The sequence below is a fragment of the Emydura macquarii genome, unplaced genomic scaffold (assembly GCF_026122565.2).
Source record: "Emydura macquarii macquarii isolate MOO-44397 ecotype Brisbane River unplaced genomic scaffold, CSIRO-AGI_Emac_v2 contig_2897, whole genome shotgun sequence".
Taxonomy (NCBI): domain Eukaryota; kingdom Metazoa; phylum Chordata; order Testudines; family Chelidae; genus Emydura; species Emydura macquarii.
In genome coordinates, this window is record NW_027133034.1 from 1,351,751 (window position 1) to 1,372,183 (window position 20,433).

The window sequence follows — 20,433 nt, forward strand, 5'->3', positions numbered from 1 at the left end:
AAAAAATTGGATCTCACCCACCTCGACTCTCATATTCTGGGATCGACATGGCTGCAACAACACTGCATATAAAAGTATTCACGATGTCTTTTCCGTTTATTAGGAAAGGATGTGATTGCTGTTATCTGCTAATGTGCAAATGAGCTAAATGTAACTTTTCATAGACACAATGCACAGTGGCAGAGTACTTCATTTTTAGGATTATATTTTGTGCTTCCTTTAACATGTTTTTAACAATTGGTGGGTTTTAATTATAATAAGCAATGGAGAAAGTCTGGAATATTTTTGAGGGTGGAAAATGGCATTTTTCACATCAAGGTCACTTTTTCAAATCACTAATTCAATATCATGCACCTGAAAGTCATTAGCATCTGAGGATTGTTGTAAAGCTTATGTGAAATGAGTTTGGTCTCAGCTGAGTTCTTACTAAAAAGATTTCCACATCATAGAACTATAACTCCATTCGCCCCTGATTGGCTCTTCCACTGGATTAGTCAAGAACTGAATGAACATGGAGACTGGACTACATTCTCCCTATTCCCCACCCTTGAGATGATCCCCAGTACAATGTTGAGCTATATTGACGGGCAAAAGTATGGAAGGCAGGTCTGCTGCTTCCCTTGCACTATGTTCAGTGGAGCAGGAACTGCAGTTTCCAGGGCTTTCAGTCTGGCATCTTTTCATGGGCACTAAATTAATACATAATTTTAAAAAGGAAGCAAGCATGAAGCAAGTTACTCATCTAAGCAGCAGGTGTATAATAGCCATGAAAACCTTGCAATGGAATCTGTGATTCTATAGAACAGATTGTACCCTGGAATGGCAAATCCCTGGCCTCCTGAAGTCAATTGCAGAAATCCTCTTTGAGTTCACTGGGGTCAGGATTTTACCCTGTTTTTTTTTTAAAAAAGAGAAGGAAGTGACTAGTCAATCTTTGTTTTAGGAGGACACTGGTGAGATGCAAGGCACTCTAACACAACTGCATCTCTCAGTTTTTACTTGAAATTTACACTTTATTGCAAACTGGAACATTAGAACTCAGTAATTTTACATTTTACACAGTTCAGTTCTTAAATATGCACATCATATTTCATTTTTTTGCAAGGGATGACATGTAGATTGGAAACCTTTACAGACACTGGTGAGCAATCGGATTATGTGTGGAATTAACAGCTCACCAATATGAGGAAGAGGTTCAAAAGCTAGCCCTTATTAACTAGTGTAGATTTTCCAGGTCTAATAGACCTATTGTTCAGGATCAGACAATATGAAACACTTAGACACTCGACACACAGTGTGCCTATAAATCAAGCAGTATGCAGCATATTTGTAGGTTTCCCATTTTTTGATTACCCAAGGTTTTTTTTTAGCTAGCTGTAAATGACAAACCTCTTGAGAACAGTGAAGCTGGATTGTGGGTGGAGTGGGGTCAGTGGATTGTGATCTTGAAGATCCTCTTATATTTCAGAAAAGGGTCTTAAAAACAATAATAAAAGCACAATGTTGTGGCATGCCAAGACTCCATAGTTACCAGGCTGTGGGGAATTATCCTTCTGTTTAGTCTGTAAATGTTTCAAAGCAACTTAATTAAAGGAAAGCCAGTCTGAGGAGGTATCACTTGGCTTTTAATTTAACAGACTGTTTACTTATGTACTTCAGATGCTTTGGCTTCAAGATGCACAGAGCACCTACTTCTGAAATATTGAATTTTGCAGGGAGTGAGAGTGGGGAGGGAAAATATTCTTATAGCACAATAATTTATTTTTATACATCAGTACAAATACCAATTTTTATTTAACCCATTCTTCTTTCTATCCTGGTATGAATCTCAGGATTTGCCACAAATAACTTCAAAACACTCCTTAAACTTTTCCACACAGCTGCACTCTGCTGTCAATGTAAGTGCTGGGGGAACTTGCACATTTTCAGAATGGCAAGACTAGAGATGTCCATGAAGGGCAAAATGCTTTCAGGTCTTCTATGAGGTTAAAAACCAGGGAGCCAGCAATCCATCAGCCTGACTATCATTTATGCTTACACTGCAAAGCAATGTGCAGGTTCCTTGTGTAAAAGAGAATCATGCTCCATAAGTTTTAGAGAAATTCCACTGTGCCCTCTGAAATACTTTGGACTGGTTATGACTGAATACAAAGTACGAAGGAGAAAGCTGGGTTTTTTATTTTTAAAAACTCATTTTATTCACAGAGCAAACAGCCTTTTATTGAAAGTATTTTTTTATTTCACACAATCATGTTAATCTTTTATTAAAAAATTACCAAGATGATGTAAAACTGAATTATACCATTAAATCCTGAATGGGTGGGGTTTTTTGTGTTTGTTTATTTATTTATTTTAAACAGTACTACGGTTTTCATGGAACTTAATTTAAAAGAATAAAAATTAAGGGAATCTGTGCGGTCAGCAGGACTGAGTGTGTGGGTTTGGGAGACAGAAGTTCCTGCATTCAAATCCTGGTTCTGATGCTGACTCGCTGAGTGGCATTTGACCAGTCGCTCTCCAAATGTTTCCCATCTGTAAAATGGGAATAATAATACTTGCTTACTTCAGAGAGGTGTTGTGAGGATCAACTAGTTAATCCGTGTACAGGGCTCTGAATGTGCAAAGCATTGTTTATTTATTATAAATATTTAAGTGCCAACTATGATTATGTCCTAAAATCTCAAGATGAAATGCATTGCGGGAACTCCTCACAGTGCACTCCTGTAGTTCATCTCTTTTCAGAGAGCTCTCTAAAAGAGCACTGTATATTAAGAGTTGCATCATTTACAGTTTACAGTTTAGCTCTATACTGTTAATCGTCAATTTTACTAGACATGACACTGGTTAAAAAAATCTCAGTCTCACAGAGAAATAGCCCACATATTTAACACCAACAATTTTTAAAAGGGCTATCTCTGGAAATAGGCAAGGTTATGTAAAAATTGCTGCTTGCTGTTTCTTGCCTTTCAAGCTTCATTGTGAGAAGACTTGTGAGAAACAGCTGCTGGATATTTTAAAAAAATGTACATAGGTTGCTGTGATATAGGGAGTATAAGTGAGCAAAGTTTACTGTAAACATTACACATCTTTCCTAGGGCTCCAATGCAGTAAGGCACTTACACACATTTTAATTGTTCTCTGTTTACGATAGCATTTAAGTATGCAGTCAACTTTCAGACCATGCTCCAGTCCTGTGAGTCCTTCTTAAGTGCTGTCCAGAACAGGGAGCTCTCTGGGCAGCATTCTCCAGTATCCATTAGGCATATTGGGTTGATTCTCTTGACACTTCTGTCAAATCCCAGAAAGTTCTGTCTCTCTGTAAACAGTGATTGACCAGTGACTGCACAGTAAAGTCAATTACTCAGTTGTCTATCCCTCCTAATTCTGTGAACAATATTTTACAATAAATACAAAAGCAGCCTAAATCAATCCCCTTTTCACTCTCTTTCCCTCTTAACCCCCATTTTTCTTTCATCCTGTACATTTTATTTAACACTCAGTGCGATCTTCCAAGAATGTGGGCATTTTATATTGTGAGAAGAGTTTCCCAGTTTGCAAAGAGCTGGAATATCCTCTCTTATCTGATCCACAGCAAATGGATCTTTCTTTTCTGAAGCTGACCATCCTTAGGTGTTCTGTGAAGACTGGGCTTCATATTTCTTAAAACTAGAGTTACGAAAAGAGTCCCTGAAATGAAATAAATTCATAAATATAAGATGGGCTTGTCAAACACACAATGGAATATTTTAATACCCGATAAGCCTATTTGACTCTTTTTCTTTGACACAAATAAATGGTGTTGGAAAGAACAACATATTCAAAAGTATAAAGCATCATACAATTTATATCTGGTTCCTGGGTTTGCAGCATAGCATGCAGTCCTGAAGTGAATATTTTATTTATTTATTTATTTCTCATTTACCTCAATGAGGAGTGGCAGGACATTTAGCTACTTAACCCTAAACTGATTCTTATATTAGGGCATTCCATTTTTACTGATTTTTGTAAAAATTCTATCCATCCCTTCCTTTGTGGTACAGCCGCACAATTAATACGCACTCTTTTTGTTAGGCGCCGATTGCCCTAGTTGTACCTTGTTGTACTGTGGACTTTCACTATCGGTTTATACAGCTCTGGGATTTTTCTCTCAATCATTGGCCTGAGATTCTCTTTCAGCTTGTTATAATTCTTTTTGAGTTCCAGCTGATACTCCCTCTGGTCTGCAGTAATAAGGCGCTTGTTTTTCTCCACTGCTTCACCACATCTGTTCTCAAAATTCAGATTAAAAAACACATCGGTTAATTCTGACAGAGACTTTAAAATTGTATTATGATGAGTTTGTGTTAGATAAAGCAAGATTTCAGCCTTCAGATTATTTGCTGCCAGATCCATATGTTCCTCTGGTCATAAGTTTGCCATTCATTAGATATTAAAAATACATGAGGGAAATAAACACATTTAAATGACCATCGTGACACTGGATTAAATTTGTACTGGTGTAAATAGACCCAGCTCCATTGAAAGTTGGTGAAGTTACACCTTCCTGCATCAGGTATGAATTTGGCTAATATATCTCTCACAAAAAAGCCTCTTCTATTATATGTAACTGGCATCTCAGTTGCATGCATATGTGACTAGATGGATAAATATTTGACTATGGGAAAATGCAGAATAAGATTTGCATGCATCTCGGGCAGTACACTCTCAAAGCAAGCATGCACATCAGCATACCTGCAAATGTGCCTGCCTGTCAGAGCTGGTTGAAAGCTTTGTCACGGTACAGTTTTCTGTCAGAATATGCTGAGTCAACAAAATTGAGACATGAATAGGAATGCATCAATTTAATCAAAATTTGACGAAAGGTTATCAAAGTGCTTCGTTTTGACATTTCCAAAACCAAGTTCTTTGGAATCCTTGTTTTGTGGGAAATTTCAACTTTTCATTCTGATTCAGGCTGAAAGGAAACATCAAAAGTTGGAATTTCAAGTTTCAACTGATAAATGCCTATATAGGTGTAAAAATCTAGCTTCTGATGCATTGATTTGCCACACTCCATCTTCAATGGATCTTCAGTTAGTTTTCCTTTCACTCACCTCATTATAAATTCTTTGAAGCATAATCTCAGTTTATTGTGATGTCGGTAAAGTTTTGGGTCCGCTGGAATTTCCGCCAGGAACACTTGGGCTACCTCTAGTGGCCCCTTAGTGGAATAACACAGTATAATATTACAAAGAACATATTTCCTGCATTCACTGAAAAGGAAGCACAAAACTGATTTATTTGGCTAGGGGGTGGTTTGCTTTCTTACCTCCACAGCTGGAGTGACAAAAAAAAAAAAAAAAACCCCATATGTTGATACTGTAGCAGGAAGCTGCCCTTTTAAGGGTTCCCTGATTGTGTTGCAATAACTGCTGCTTTCTTGCCTCCCTTTCTTTTCTTTGCCCATCAAAGCTTAGGCCAACATACTTCTATTCTGTTCTACTTTTGGCTATCATCTCCTGTTGCCAGTAATTCTACCACGAAAAGAAAATGGATAAACTCTATCTGGGAAGGAGTGAGCAGGGACTTCCCTACTGCCAAACTATTTTACATGGAAGATGCACAGCTACCACAGTGATGGGTGGCAATACAAAACCCCTAGCATAGACAGATAAGAGCATGAAGAGAACACTTTCCACAGTAAAAAACAGCATGTTACTATAAGGAGTTCAATCTGGTGAGGGTTTTGGGGAAGAAGAACTGGTAGGAAATGTCAAGGTTCAAATTTCTTGGTCAAGGTATAGTCAATGTCCAGACTCCAGAGAAAACAATATAAAAATAACAACCATAATTATAATAATAAGTAAATAAAAAGATTTTGCAGTGCGTTCACAAGCACCTGGCAGTCTGGATTTGGCCCGCAGACCACCTACTGACTACCCCTGGATTAGGGGAACCAAGACTTGCTGAGGTATGGTTAGTGCCTTATTTTTTTCCTCTTATTTTGTCTTCATAGTGTTTGTTTTTTCTTAAAGGACATGTGTGTGTGTTGTAATAAGCTTCAGTGGAGTGTTGGGAGGGGATGAGGGGAGGGTTTGGGTGCTTTCTTGCATGCTAAGAATTCTGGGATTCTGATAGCCCCACAGCAGAAAGATTTACTCCTTGAGTATTACCTTAAATGGCTGAAGTTGAAGGGACAATTAGCACTCTTGTGAAGGAAAAATCTCTCTAAAGATTAGTAAATTCAGTATGGGTAACTACTTAGAGCAGTGTTTCTCAAATGGTGTTCCGCAGAACCCCAGGGTTCCGTGGGCTGAGTTGAAGGGTTCCGCGAAGAAGCGGAACCGCGACGCCGAAAGTTCGGGTGCCGCCGAACAGCTGTTTGTGCGCTGCCGAACAGCTGATGGGGCTGCCGAAAAGGGCTCAGAGAGCGCGCGCCGCCGAAAAGAAGAAGATTTCCTTGACTTTTCGGCGGAGGGTATGGCACGGGCGCGCAAGGGTTCCGGGGGGAAATAAAATTGAGAAACACTGACTTAGAGGTTCAAATGTATACCCAAACATTAGCCGCACGTTCTGAATCCACTGCAACTGCAAAATTGGGCTATAAATGTAATGGGAACAGGCTGGTGTGAGAGATCCAATACTTCTTCTTTCCAGTGGGGGTAAAAAAAAACATGGGAGTGGTCAGTCTCTTAACATTTTAGCACTTCTGCTTTTGGTCAGAACCAGGAAATGCACAGATTTACAAAAATAAAACGTTATCCAGAGAGTAAAACGTTATCCAGATTTTTCTGAACTTCAGAAAAAGTTTGGATGAAGGCTTAGCTTGCCCACCCCTAGCAGTTAGTCTACCAAGATGAGCCATGATGGGTGAAGTTAAAAGGGAGAGCTGTAACTAATCAGTCTAATTGGAAGTAGTCTCACCAGTACAAGACAAAAAGAGGTAGAAGAAAGCGCACTGGAGAAAAAAGAAACATGCCAAAGGCTGTGCAGAAGATGCATTATTTTGCTGAGCTTGACCGTTACCTGATTTACAGTTGCTCCAACAGAACCCTGCAGCACCATCTGGAGCATTTTGGCATCTGGTGGCTCCTGGTTGGTTGCAATAGCCAGTTCTAGTGTCTTCTTCTGCATGTCTTCAATAGCAACTTCAATCGGAGTTAAAATGAACTAACAAAACAAGGACGGATGCATTATTATCCGAGTATTCATGTAGGAGAGCTGTTACAGGCACTGCAGCCGGGTGCAGCTGTTTTTGTGCTGGGTCACAGCCAGGGTGGTCAAAACCAGGAATATCACTCAAACCAGCCAAATTTCATCTCTGTCAATTCTGAGTCTAATCCATCCACCATTAAAGTCGATGGAAACACTTCAATGGGCTTTCCCAACTCTAAGTCAGGTTTCGTAAACAGATTGGTCTTTGATGACTGGGAAGTATAGCTGAAAACAGGACTCTTCTCTTGTTCCTTTCACATCTCTTCTGCATAGCATCCCAGCTGTAAGGATAATGGCAGAACACATGCCTCCCCAATCCCCCAGAAGCCAGCAGGAGCATGCATTCATGCATCCATTGACCTAATCTACGTCATTTCTATAGTGCCAGTCAGTGTAGAATCTAACAGAAATGAAAACTTTCCATACCCAGCACAGAATTTGAAATCATCCCCTTCCAGCAATGCCCTTAATCCCTGCCAGTTAATGGCTGAGCTCCAAACTCAGATTCACAGCTCTCACAAACATGTCCATTACCTCTTCCTTTTGAATGACGTTGATTCTAGTTTTGACATAGGGGAAAGCATGCATTGTAGTCAGGATAGTATTCCTCTTGTACTGTTCACTCAGATCACCCCTGGGGCGTCCATCCAGGGTGAAAGGGGTGGTGTACATGAACCGCCGGAGGCTGTAGTTCTTCTCAAAGTAGGTTACCCTGTCTTTCATTTCATACTCATCGAAATAGGGCTCCACAAATGTAATTTGTATGTAGGCCTGGAGGAGGGGGAAGGAAGAATCACTGTTTTCGTGCCAAGACAAATGACTATGAAATAAATGGAATGCATGAAATATCACAGAGTTCAGAGTGAGGTGGCATGTGCTAGAAGAGCACACAGGCTGTGTTTTGATTATTAATAATTTGCTCTCACACACAGCAGGACCTCTCTGATTCTACCACAGAACCCACTCAGAAGCCTCAGGGTATGTCTACACTGCTGGCGGCATTGTTGGTAGAGCAGGATTGATTCAGCGGGATCAACTGAGGGGCAGTCCCCAATTTGTTTTGTAATGATAGCATTGGACATCAGATACTGACACACATATCTGAGCTTTGCTTGTTGATGTGTGTGATTTTGCATGAAAGTCTCACAGGGAGTTCCACATTCTCCTTTTCTTCAATCACTCAATGCTCAGTTCTGTCCACAGGTCGCTAATAGCTGGGCTAATACCTTCGTACCTTACTGGGATCCAGCTTGCTTTTGTTTACAGGAGTGGAATCTTTAATCACTTGCACAGCATCCGCCCCAAAGCACTGACCATAAAACCCCTGAAAAGGAAAAATAATTACTCAGAGACGATTTTATCCATCTGTAGTGCAATGCAAGTCATCTGTGCTGCCCTGATCAAGACCCCGAGTTGTGATCATGTGGATTTAATGTAATAAGTACACTGCAGTAAGGGTTAAAGTCTGCAGAGGCCTAGACACCTTACTTACGAAGCCCCAACAGCGAATTGTTAAGTAAAAGGCAGAGTTCCAGCAAAGGATGGGAAGAAGGTGAAGAATTTGTCATTTCTGCCCCAAGCAAAAGTTCAAAAGGATTCAAAACAAAACTCGCAACCCCTCAGGTTAAGTCGCTGAATACCTTCTACAGGGAGGGACGTCAGCACCTCAAGACATGGGACTGCAGGGTAATAAAAACTCTTGACATTACGTCAACCTGCTGTAAAAGGGGGTGCAACCCAAACTATCAGATACACACACACAATGATCTGGGATATAAATCAACTTGATTATTGATTTTGTACAATATCACCACCCATAGATGCTGTGCTGTGATCTCTTTATCCTTTCTACTGTCTTCTTAAAAAGCATAACACAAAGCAGGAAGTTATATACCTATGATCTCTTTACCTCTAGTCTGTGAGAAATCTCAGGAAGTTTAGTAATTGCAGGCTCTTTATAAACAAATTCCTGTTCATCTAAGTCACCAAATTTGGATCCATAGAAGCCAACACGGAAGTAAGTTCCAAACATCCGCTTTTGACCCTGATTGATAGAGGGAAAAAAAGGTTTACACTTAGCTTTTCTTCCCTTAAATATAATCCTATTTTGTTGCCTTATTCATTTGATTTATAAATAAGTAACCCTCTGACCTTGAGTTTGTCCAGATTTCAGAGCAAAATTTGTCCCTATGTAATATCACCTTGTTTAACATAACACAATTAAATTGTCTACTAGAACAGTGTATTTATGAAAAAAACCTATAAAAGTTAAAAGGGGCACTGTTGGATCAAATTTGACTCAATGTTTAGGTTTGTATGAACTCATTTTTGCAAATCTAAAACAATAAAAATGTTTCTTTTTTAAAAAATTCCAGTGGAGACATTTTAAAAACATACATTAATCAACATTCAAATAGTTGCAACTCACTAAATTTTATAGCATTGTAAAAGTCCATGAGAATTTGAAAGGGACTAGAAATGAAAGCGTCTGATCTATTTTCATTGTCCAAACTAAAAGAAATACAGAAACAGCATGAATAGTGGAAAAGTAAATTAAGTTTTACAGTTCTTTTGTTTTTGTAATCTAAGGAACTAGTAAGTAATATTGGCAAGAAAATTGTTTTTCTTTTTGAATGTGTGTGGCCAAATGTAATTGGGCCTGCTTTCACCTGTGATTTTTTAAACTTCTGTGTCCCTTTAAAATATTTTGAATGATCTATTAATCTCTTTTTATACATGTTGGTTATAATCCTCTCCCATCTCTCCATGTTTCTCTGAGTCATTATGCTTCTCTTCAGCGTAGACCATCCTTAACAGGCAAGATCTAAATTACAACCCTGTAGTCCAAAGCAGATGGAAACTCAGGTTAGAGGAAGGAAATGCTCCTGTTTGGTGTGTATGGTCTTATCTTCATCATCCATAAACAAACACTGCAGCCCAGCAACACATGACTTGAGAAGCAGCACCAGTAGCAACAGAAGGTACCTTGTTAATAATGCTGTCGAAGGCTTTTTGAAGCTTGCTGTGAGTAGAGGTAAGCTTCCTGAAGTCTCGATGTGCTTCCAGTATGGGGATGACAATTTTGTAGACCTCGTTCACAGTTTCGTACAATCCCCCCTTGTAAGAGGGAATAAAAAAAGGAAAGAAATTGAGTTTTCATATACTTTATAAAGAGACTGGGTCTTCACTACAGGCATTTTAGGACGAGTTATTTTTCTGACATGATGCCTGTTTTAGCTTTCTAAAAAATTAATAAAGTGATTATGAGCCTATGGGAGTATAATTATATTCCCATATAATAATTTAGTAACATGCCTTATCAAACATCTAAAAGCTCCTTAGTGATGTATAGATGTGCTGAGCTGAATGGAGTTTAACTGCATGATTCCCCTTCAAATAAATGTGAATTGTGAGGCTAAGCTCTGGCTGTACTCTATATGAAAGCATATGGGTCTATAGTCTATGTGCAGGAGTAATACCATGACATTTTTCAAATGTACTGTATCAGGATATTACCCAGGGGGCTCAGTTCATTCCTGGCGCAAATCAAATTGCAAGCCCCAAGAAGTGGTCAGTCTGTCTGCAGTTGGGACACAACTGCCTGCAATCCCCACTCTAGAAATGGGCGTGGCCAGCCTGGGAGAAGCAAGATCACCTCTCCTGTGCAGCCCTGCACTGGTACGGATCTTACAGAGCCTTGGCTGAATGGTGAACTAGCCATTCCCCAGGGTTAAGTACCCACCCTGCACATCTACCCCTGCAGGCACAAGAAATGAAAACTGCACTCCCTTGCACTTACAGGAGCAAGTCTGACCCAATGGCCAAAGTCATCAGTGGGGGTAACTCGTTTCTTCAGCGCAGTTATACAGGGATTAATCTGGCCCACCCTGTCTATTCACTCACCGTGCTGAAGAGCTCTGCAGCTTGTTCCAGCAGCCCCACCAAGCCACTCTCAGAGAAATACCTCCCAGAACAAACCCCATCCTCATCTGGAGACAAAATATCATCCGAAACGGCAGATTCCTCCAGCACGTTGGAGGAAATATTCTGAAATATATCACAGCAGAGACCCATGAGGCTTGGCAACCAAAACCAATACACTACAACAGAGGCACATCCTGCAACAGAGATTTTGCACTGATAAAAGCATTAAGACAATATAACAAAAATAACAGAAGTCCAGCTGTTGGATACAAGGCTATGTTCCGTAAAGAAGCTCTTATCATGGCAGAAACCCCAGCACTAGAGATCCAGGGGCTTGTTACCAGAATCCCAACTTTTCCCTCCCATCTCAGTATTTTGAAACCAAACTCCCCACCAGTCACAAAATTCCCTCTGCAGGCGAAAGACTTCCATGAAGCTGCGTTTCAGTGGTGGGCTAAAGGTTCCATGGTGTAATGCTCATTTTCATTCCAACAATTCTTCTCCCTTTTCAGCTGAGCATAACTGCCTCCTCCTCAAATTCTTCTGAGCTTAAATTTTCCATGCTTCATATCAGCCCAAAGGTGAATTATGCTGGGGAGTTTGCTAAATGGGTTTTGATTCCACTTACGCATGTGTGGGAAAGTGCAGTGCAGATGATGTTGCTTTAGAAACCACAATATTTGAATTCTTTTTTACTTGCTTGATTTCTCAGTCTCAGTGTTCCTTAATGTTATTTTATTGCAATTAATATATTAGAGCCTGATGCTGAAGGCAAGTTTCCCATTGAAGTCAATTTCTCAATGGGAAATGTTTCTGAATAAGGGCTGCAGGATCAGGCACTTCATTTTGTTTAGGTCACTTAGTAAACCCTGGAAAACGCTTTTGCATCCATTTGAATGGAAAACAATACATAAATGTATCCTCATCATCACATTAGCATTTCAAAATTATATGTAAATACACATAAACGATAAATATAAGGACACCCCAGGATCAGTAGCTTTCAATAGCTACAACAATTTTTAGCTTTTGATTTATTTTTAATTGAAAAAAAAGCTAAAATAAGGTCAGATAGTCTCACTTTTTAACAGAAAGTGACATCTGAAATCTGTCTCAGCGGAGGAGAAATGCCAGCTAGCTGACAATTTGATTTCTGAAAGACATTTTTCTAAAATGGCAGAGACCAAATGCCACTACTAGTGATCTGACCTTATCTGAAGTTCTGATATCTCACATCAGTCACAGCATTGGCTACACATCTTTACTGCAGCTTTATGGGAACATTTTCATAGACTCTGAGGCCAGAAGGGACCGCTGTGACTCTAGTCTATGATCATCTTCCTTCTCTGAGGGAGAAATTCACTCTGTGCAGGGCACCCATACAAGGCCGAGCATAACTTTAGTCCCATTTAAACCCTAATGGGGAGTCCAAAGAACAGAGTGGCTGAAATGGGACTTCAGTGACACACAGAGCTTGTGCTTTCCTTGGCACAGAGGGGAATTTCACCCTATATTATTCATATTAAATATTCATCAGTGCTAGAATTTGTTTAATTCTTACACATATTTAAACTTCCACAAGTCCAAATAATGGGAATTTGGAAGATATATTTTTACATATAAACATTTTTTCGGGACTTTGCACTTCATTATTAAACAATTTATATTATGGTAGCCCTTTAAAGGCTCTAGTCTGTGTTCAGGGCCCCACTGTACTAGCCACAAAGAGCAAAAAGCCAATCCCTTTGCTAAATAGTTTGCAATCTAGCTAACAAACGTATTGCACTTTTCATCTCAGTATCCCAATTGTGTTTTCACAGGCTGTTTAGTACTTGGAGTTCTACAGTCCTGCATGAGCATTTTTATGGGAAATATAAAAGAATTCTGAGCAGCAGTTTATTAGTAAGGGGAAGTCAAGGAAACTGCAACGACCAAATTAGTTATTCATTGGCTCTAAATATTTTCCCCCAGCCCTCTTCTATCACCTAGAAACTAGTATTTATTCTATACATTTCTGTGGTTTGCATTACCTTTTCTGGAATGTATGTATGACAACAACACTCTGTTTACCTTGGTCTGCAGCTTTTGTCTTGACCTGAAAGACATTGGTGTGTCTTCCCACCTTCTATATCTAGGAATTTCACAAATAAGTTAGAGACAAGGTGGGTGAGGTAATGTCTTTTATTGGACCAACTTCTGTTTGTGAGAGAAATAGGCTTTTGAGCTTACACAGCGCTCTTCTTCAGCTCTGTGTAAGCTCGAAAGCTTGTCTTTTTCACCAACAGAAATTGGTCCAATAAAAGATATCACCGCACCCACCTTGTCTCTCTAGTATCCTGGGATCAACCTGGCTACAAGAAGACTGCATACAACAAAGAAGTTACTGATTCGGGGCCACGTTATCCTGAATATTTTAACATTCTGGCAACACTTTAGGTAGCTGTATCCAGTTCCACATTCACAGAACAAGTTACAGGATTCCAAAGTTCCTGAATGTGCATGATCCTAACAGCAATTTATTTAACCATGACTGATCCCTTCTGGACATTTAGTGAAGCTTACAGAGCAACCTGAAAGTTTCAATTCTGAATAATCTACCATCTTTTTGAGCCACATACACTTCATTTTCCTTTAAAAAGGCCAAAATTCTCTTTTATGCTACATAAATTTCCATTTATGCTACATCCTTGTTCAGGGTGTGTAAAGTGGCCTTAACATAGAGGTAAATGTAATTTACACTCACTTTGAGTCCCCTTTACCCTGAGTAAAGAGGATTTAGTGTAAATGACAATCAGGTCCAAGATGAATTTTCTTGAAGGAAAGATTTTCTACAAAGCCAATGAGCTATGTATGTGCATACTGACAATATACTGTTCTGTCCTGCATAGCATAAAGAGTAAGGCTACACATCAGGGAGAGATTAGCCCTTTATGTTTAGAATGTTTCCTGTGCATCTGATTCAATTAACAGACAAAAATTGCCTACAAATGAGGTGCTGACTTACTATATTTTGTGGCTGCTATATCATTCAGCTACAGGTACTACATCTAAGACATTTGATATACCTAAAATTGGAGCTACCCATTTAGTAATAATATTAACTTTCATTCTAAAGTATCCAAAAGTGCTTCAGAAATTAGATAGATTTTCAGCTACTTCTGGGGTGGAAGCTTTGTCTAACAACCTACAGCAAAACTATTAAACAGTTTCAGGTAGGAAGTGAAGTATACAGCTATTCAAGCAGTCTAGCAACAGATGGTCCCAACCTCAGGGTTAAGTAATGAGATCTGGCAGCAGGCTAAGACCTTGGGGAAAGGGATACATTATACAACTGTTAAATGATTCCCTCTATATAGCCCAGAAGTGGTTTCGGTTAACTGGCTTTGATTGGTGCCGTGTGTGATACCTCCCCCCAAAGTAGCTAGAAGAGTACCCAGACACAGAAAAACTGCATGTTATTTCTACCTGAAAGCTGACGCTGCCCACTGGCAGGTACTTGTGATCCTCTAGCATGCTCAGGTATTCTGCAACCAGAGCTGCAGCATGGACCAGGCACATGGCAGCCTCAGTGTAACACTTCTTCTTGGCATGTTTCTCTGCCATATTCTGTAGCCAAGTCAGCCTCAAGTCAGGTGATGTCTGATATCCTTTGGCAATTCTAACAACATAAGTCAAGAAATAGATTTGAATTGTTTCTTTTCTATCTTTAAAAAAATACACATCTATCTTCATAATTGCTTATAATTTGCATATTGCATCACAAATGAAATTGAAAATCTGCTTATAAAAATCTTTAAAAAGGCAGACAATTGACTGGTGCACTTTGTATGTTGTATCACAAGGAATAGCTCCTTTTGCCTAAACACTGCACCTGGAGAGCCTGTCAGCAGAAAGTACTTGGGGATAACTCTCAAAAAGCCACAGGGCCTTTTTTGTTTGCTTCATAAGAATGGCCATATTGGGTCATACCAATGGTCCATGTAGCCCAGTATCCTGTGTTCCGATAGTGGCCACTGCCAGGTGCTTCAGAGGGAATGAATAGAAAAGGTAATCATCAAGTGATCTTTCCCATATGCCATGCCCAGCCTCTGGCAAACAGCAACCTCTGCCTATCCTGAGTAATAACCATTGATGGTCCTATCCTCCATGAACTTATCTAGTTCTTTTTTGAATCCTGTTATAGTCTTGGCTGTCACAGCATCCTCTGGGAAAGAGTTCCACAGGTTGACTGTGCGTTGTGTGAAGAAACACTTTCTTTTGTTCATTTTAAACCTGCTGCCTGTTAATTTCATTTGTTGACTCCTAGTTTTTGTGTTATGAGAAGGAGTAAACAACATGTCATTTACTTTCTTCACCCCAGCCATGATTTTATAGACCTCTCTCATTTCCCCGCCTAATTGTCTCTTTTCCAAGCTGAAGAGTCCAAGGCTAATTAATCTCTCCTCATATGGAAGCTGTTCCATACCCCTAATCATTTTTTGTGGCCCTTCTCTGTACCTTTTCCAATTCCAATTTTTTGAGATGGGGCGACCCCAGATCTGCATGCAGTATTCAAGTTGTGGGTATAGCATGGATTTATATAGAGGCAATACGATATTTTCTGTCTTATTATCTAACTCTTTCCTTATGATTCCCTTATGATTCCTTATGATTCCCAACATTTTTTTGACTGCCACTCCACATTGAGTGGATGTTTTCAGAGAACTATCCACAGTGACTCCAAAATCTCTTTCTTGAGTGATAACAGCTAACTTAGACCCCATCATTTTATATGTTTCCAATGTGTATTACTTTGCATTAATCAACATGGAATTTCATCTGCCATTTCGTCCACTATCACCATCCTAGTCAGGTGGTCAGTAGTATATCCCTACTGCCATATTCTTATTATTCAAGCATGGAATTACTATCCATAAAGATTCTATGGCACAGTTTGGTTCATTTAAGATTTTTATTTCATTCGACTCCGTCCTCTTTCACATATAGTACTACCCCCCACCAGTACTACCTATTCTGTCCTTCTGATATATTTTGTACTGTGGTAATACTCTGTCCGATTGATTATCCTTAATCCATCAAGTTTTTGTGATGCCTGTTATATCAATATCATTATTTAATATGAGGCACTCAAATTCACCCATCTTGGTAGACGTCTAGCATTTGTGTATAAGCGCTTTAAAAAATTGTCACTTTTTAGCTGTCTGCCATTATGTGATGTAATTTAATAGGACTCTTTTTCATTTGACTTTCTCATCAGATCCTACCCATATTTTATCTTCTTCCATCCTCTCCTTCTTACTAGGATATAGAGAATCTCCATTAACAGATCGTTTTAATTCATTCAACAGCAATATGAGAAGGTTTCACCTGTACATGAGATCCATGAGCATCTCTGGATCTTCCTGAAACTCCCTCATTTTCACTGTGTCTGACAAGATACTGTTCAGATTACGTAGCAGCTCCTCCACCTGGAGACATACACACACACAAAACCCACACATTTTTCAGGGTTTGATTAAAAGTTCAGCATTAACACAAGATGATTTATAGTTTACTCTATTAATTCTTGGCAGAAAGAAAAGTCGCAATGCGGAATTGGTACAGTGCAGACTTTACCAGTCATATTCATTCAGCAAGCAACTAACAGATCAATGACATGACAAGACACACAGACACACAAAATAGCTTTATTAAATCAAACAAAACAAGTCCAGCTCCTTTTGTTAATGAACTCTATAATATTTATCCTTAAATGGAGTCCAACTTCTGTGCAGGAAAATTGCAATCTTTTGTTAAGTAGACTTTTTTCCCAGTTCTTAAGCACCAGATATTTTATTATCTCACAGTTAAACATGGTTGTTGCTAGTAATGCAGTCACTTCCTTATGAACTAAAAAAAGTGGATTTTTTTAAAAAAACTAAGGTTTCCATATACAACTGTCTTGCTCTGATAAGGTGGAAAATGACAGGTTCCTGTTTCTCATGATGGTTATGAAATGAACCTGATTTATAAAGTGGGATGCATGAAAGGGGAAATTTGATTAGCCAATATGTGTGCCACATCATGAGTGCATCCAGGGTAACCCACAAGGCCAGGAATAATTAGCTCTATAGTTTGTTAAAAATAATGTATCCCTTTTGTACAGGAACTGTTTGGGTAGTTGGAAGCACTTAGCTTTCAGTTTCATAACTTACAACTGAACAAAGAAGTGAAAATATCCTAATGGCATACCTTTTAAAATAAGGTTTATGTCATCTTTCATAGACAGCTTTGGGTTTTTGGGGAATGGAGGTAAGTTATGTTTTCAGATTAGCACTACTGTGGTAATGATACACATTCCAGCCTCAGATACTGTACATGGATGTAGCTCCTACTGGACTCAAGGGGAATCATGTACACGTAGCTAAGAGAAGAATCTGGCCTACAATAAGTTCTACTTGAATCCCTGGAAGGTTGTCCCATGGAATTATGCTCAGCTTCTACCACAGATGTTCTAGATTTTGTGAGGATTATTCTGATTTCAGAAACATGGCCCTGCATTAAATTAGAGATGGGCCTGAGCAGCAACATTTGCACCCAGATTTTCAATATTTCTGGTTTAGGGGTGCTCAGCTGTGAGGGTCTTGTTCCAACCCCTCTCAAGATGAGAGGTCCTGAAAAAAAGCATCAGAAACCACAAAAGGCCTAACCTGAACTGGAAACATGGTTGGCTGCATGTCCACATCTTCTTCTGCATATGCCAATATAGTTCGTAAGGATCTTCTGAGGTACTCCTCATTGAAATCAGATGATTTGCCAACCAGAGAGGCCAGGGACATTGTCACCTGCATCTTCACTCTTGCAAAATTCTTTATGGGAAGGGGGGAGGAAAAAAACAAAACAAAAGACATGCAAGAGATACCAGGCATATGGATTCAACTGTATTAATTTCCCACAGGCACCATACATTTTTATTCATCTGTGTGCTCATGAGATGTAAACCCACATCTTTTCTATTTATTAAATAGAATGGGCCCAGTGTACCTGCTTACACCATCTGACATTTTGGCCCAGTATTTTACATGTGAATCCTTTAGGGCTAGATTGTGTTTTAGGGTATCTATCTATGCAGAGGGTAAGGGGAAGTAAGAATCCCCTCTGTCACACCCCTGCACAGGCTACCGGGACCACAGGTGTTTGAGAGCTATATGCGCTAGCTACACTGCATCACAACAGTTGGATAATGAGTAGGTGGATTCTTGGCTCCCTTCCCTCAATGTGCCAGTCAGTGCAGCTGAGCTTGTGGAGGGAAGACGTGGGGGGGAGGTGTCGTAAATTGCTGCTGATATAGGCCGGCAACAAACTACCACTATTTGCCACCCACAGAGCAGGAGGCAAGCAGGGTGGGAATTGTGCCTCAGAGGTGTGTCTGTAAAGCACACTGCCTTCATCTTACATACAAATCTTTTCAATTTATGATCATTTTTAGTATTTGTTTTAAACTCGAATGCAAAAAAGTGGTGTCAAATTCTTTGCTGTATCTACTTACACTGATGGAGTTGAAACTGTATCTCATGAGGAGGTAAAGGGTAGCACAGGCTTGAATTCGAGTGAGGTCTATGCTGCTGCTGCAGTGATGTAGAATTCTTTGACAGAGGTCAGCACACTGCTCCATCTCCTCTTCAAACAGCAAGTCTCCAAACTAAGGGAGGCAGAGAAGACACCATCAGGGCATTCAACCCTAAGCATTCAAATGTCATGAGTCAGGCCCAAAATGTCATGAGATTTAAAGATAATATAGCGTGGGTTCTTTTGATTTGGCTTCTGATTTCTCAGCCTTTCCTCCAGACCTAAGAGGGCTAGAAATTTCCCCTTTAAAAACTCAAAATGAAAGCTATGATTCTCAGATGATCTCATAACTTCAGGAGCTTTAAGCAAAACACGAAGTATGGCAAGATTTGCAATAAGATCATGAGAGTTTATATTTCCAGACTTCAACCACACCAACACAAAGGGTGATGAAATATGCCAACAGTGCATTGAGAATATGGAACAATTATTCTTTGGATCTTTTCACATCCTGCTGGAACACTCACCCTTACTCAAGGCTCCACACAATTTCACTCTCCTCAAAACTACCAGCACTAGCCTCCAGCCCAGACCCTGTTCCAGACTTCGATTTATGATAGGTTTAATTTGAAACACACAGATTGCTTTTGGTTCTGGTAGCCTTACAATGTGGTTGGCACTGTGAAATACAAAGGCAACATCCCTGTCCTGGAGAGCTCACGTTCAAAACAGAATACAGATGGATACACATATACTGTTTGTGCATAGATAAGAACTTAGAAGGTGTTTATGTAACAGTGAACACATGCCATTATCTTTCATTGTTGTAAACCTTGTGTGCCTCTTGCCCAGCCTCCACCCTCGGTTTATTATCTTATCTGGATGTGTATCATCTAATCTACATTGCAAACTCTTTGGCACAGGGTCCCATCATTTTTGTTTATAAAGCAAAATGCACACTCCTATAGTGCATTATAAAAACATTAGAATGGTTGCTTCATAAATTACAGTACCAAGTCACTTTAATTGGAAGATAGATTTCAGTAATAATAATGAATGTGTTATAAGTCACTTTAACTGGAAGATTCCGAAGTAAATTTTCATTGTACTTTCTGAGCTTCATAACTACTCAGGAAACTACCCTATGATTAAGCCTGTCTATCCACATTTAATGGAAGACAGTCACTAACTGGGCAAAAATATCCTGTTTGTTTGTTTTTTACATTTTAGGATAATCACAAATTCTTTTTGGAAATTCTTTTTCAGAGGAGAATGATTCCTTTGCCAGATGTTAAAATATTCTGAATGAGTCTCTTCTCTTAGGACTCTATATTAAAAGATAAGAAACCTGGAATGATTTATGTTATAAGGACAGTATGTCAAATTCTGCCCTTATTTACACCTGTGAAACTGTATTAACTTCAGTAGGGATGTACAAAGGAAAGTGATGGGAGAATTTGGGTTAGTATTTAGAAAAAATGATAATATAAAATATACCAGCAGTCTCAGATTCTCATCTCAATTACATCAGTTTAAATGCGGAAGAATTCCATTTACTTCAGTTGATTTACATTAGTGTAACTGATCAGAATTTAGTCTTGAGTCTGTAATAATCTGATTTCTACTATATTCATTAATTCAATGCAATCAAATTCCTGAAAATTAAAATCACTATTTTAATTGAAGTGAACAATCCTTTTGGGTGGAATTTTGCTATGCATTTCTATCAGTATCATTTTTTGTTGTCATTGATAAACTGCTAGAAGC

At 39.2% G+C, this 20,433-nt stretch overlaps 1 protein-coding gene across 1 annotated transcript in view; it reads right to left on the reverse strand.

Moving 5' to 3' along the window:
* Positions 1 to 1,069: 1,069 nt before the first annotated feature.
* DOCK8 (dedicator of cytokinesis 8) overlaps positions 1,070 to 20,433 on the reverse strand; it is a 107,683-nt gene continuing 88,319 nt past the window's right edge. Inside the window, exons 35-47 of the mRNA XM_067569331.1 lie at positions 18,647 to 18,799; positions 17,808 to 17,966; positions 16,486 to 16,586; positions 14,584 to 14,776; positions 11,098 to 11,241; positions 10,180 to 10,311; positions 9,104 to 9,238; positions 8,429 to 8,518; positions 7,729 to 7,965; positions 7,006 to 7,149; positions 5,094 to 5,200; positions 4,094 to 4,264; positions 1,070 to 3,687 (exon numbers count right to left, since the gene is read on the reverse strand). Of these exons, the coding sequence (XP_067425432.1) occupies positions 3,627 to 3,687; positions 4,094 to 4,264; positions 5,094 to 5,200; positions 7,006 to 7,149; positions 7,729 to 7,965; positions 8,429 to 8,518; positions 9,104 to 9,238; positions 10,180 to 10,311; positions 11,098 to 11,241; positions 14,584 to 14,776; positions 16,486 to 16,586; positions 17,808 to 17,966; positions 18,647 to 18,799 (1,827 nt within the window). The 3' untranslated portion in view covers positions 1,070 to 3,626. The remainder of the gene's footprint in view (positions 3,688 to 4,093; positions 4,265 to 5,093; positions 5,201 to 7,005; positions 7,150 to 7,728; positions 7,966 to 8,428; positions 8,519 to 9,103; positions 9,239 to 10,179; positions 10,312 to 11,097; positions 11,242 to 14,583; positions 14,777 to 16,485; positions 16,587 to 17,807; positions 17,967 to 18,646; positions 18,800 to 20,433) is intronic.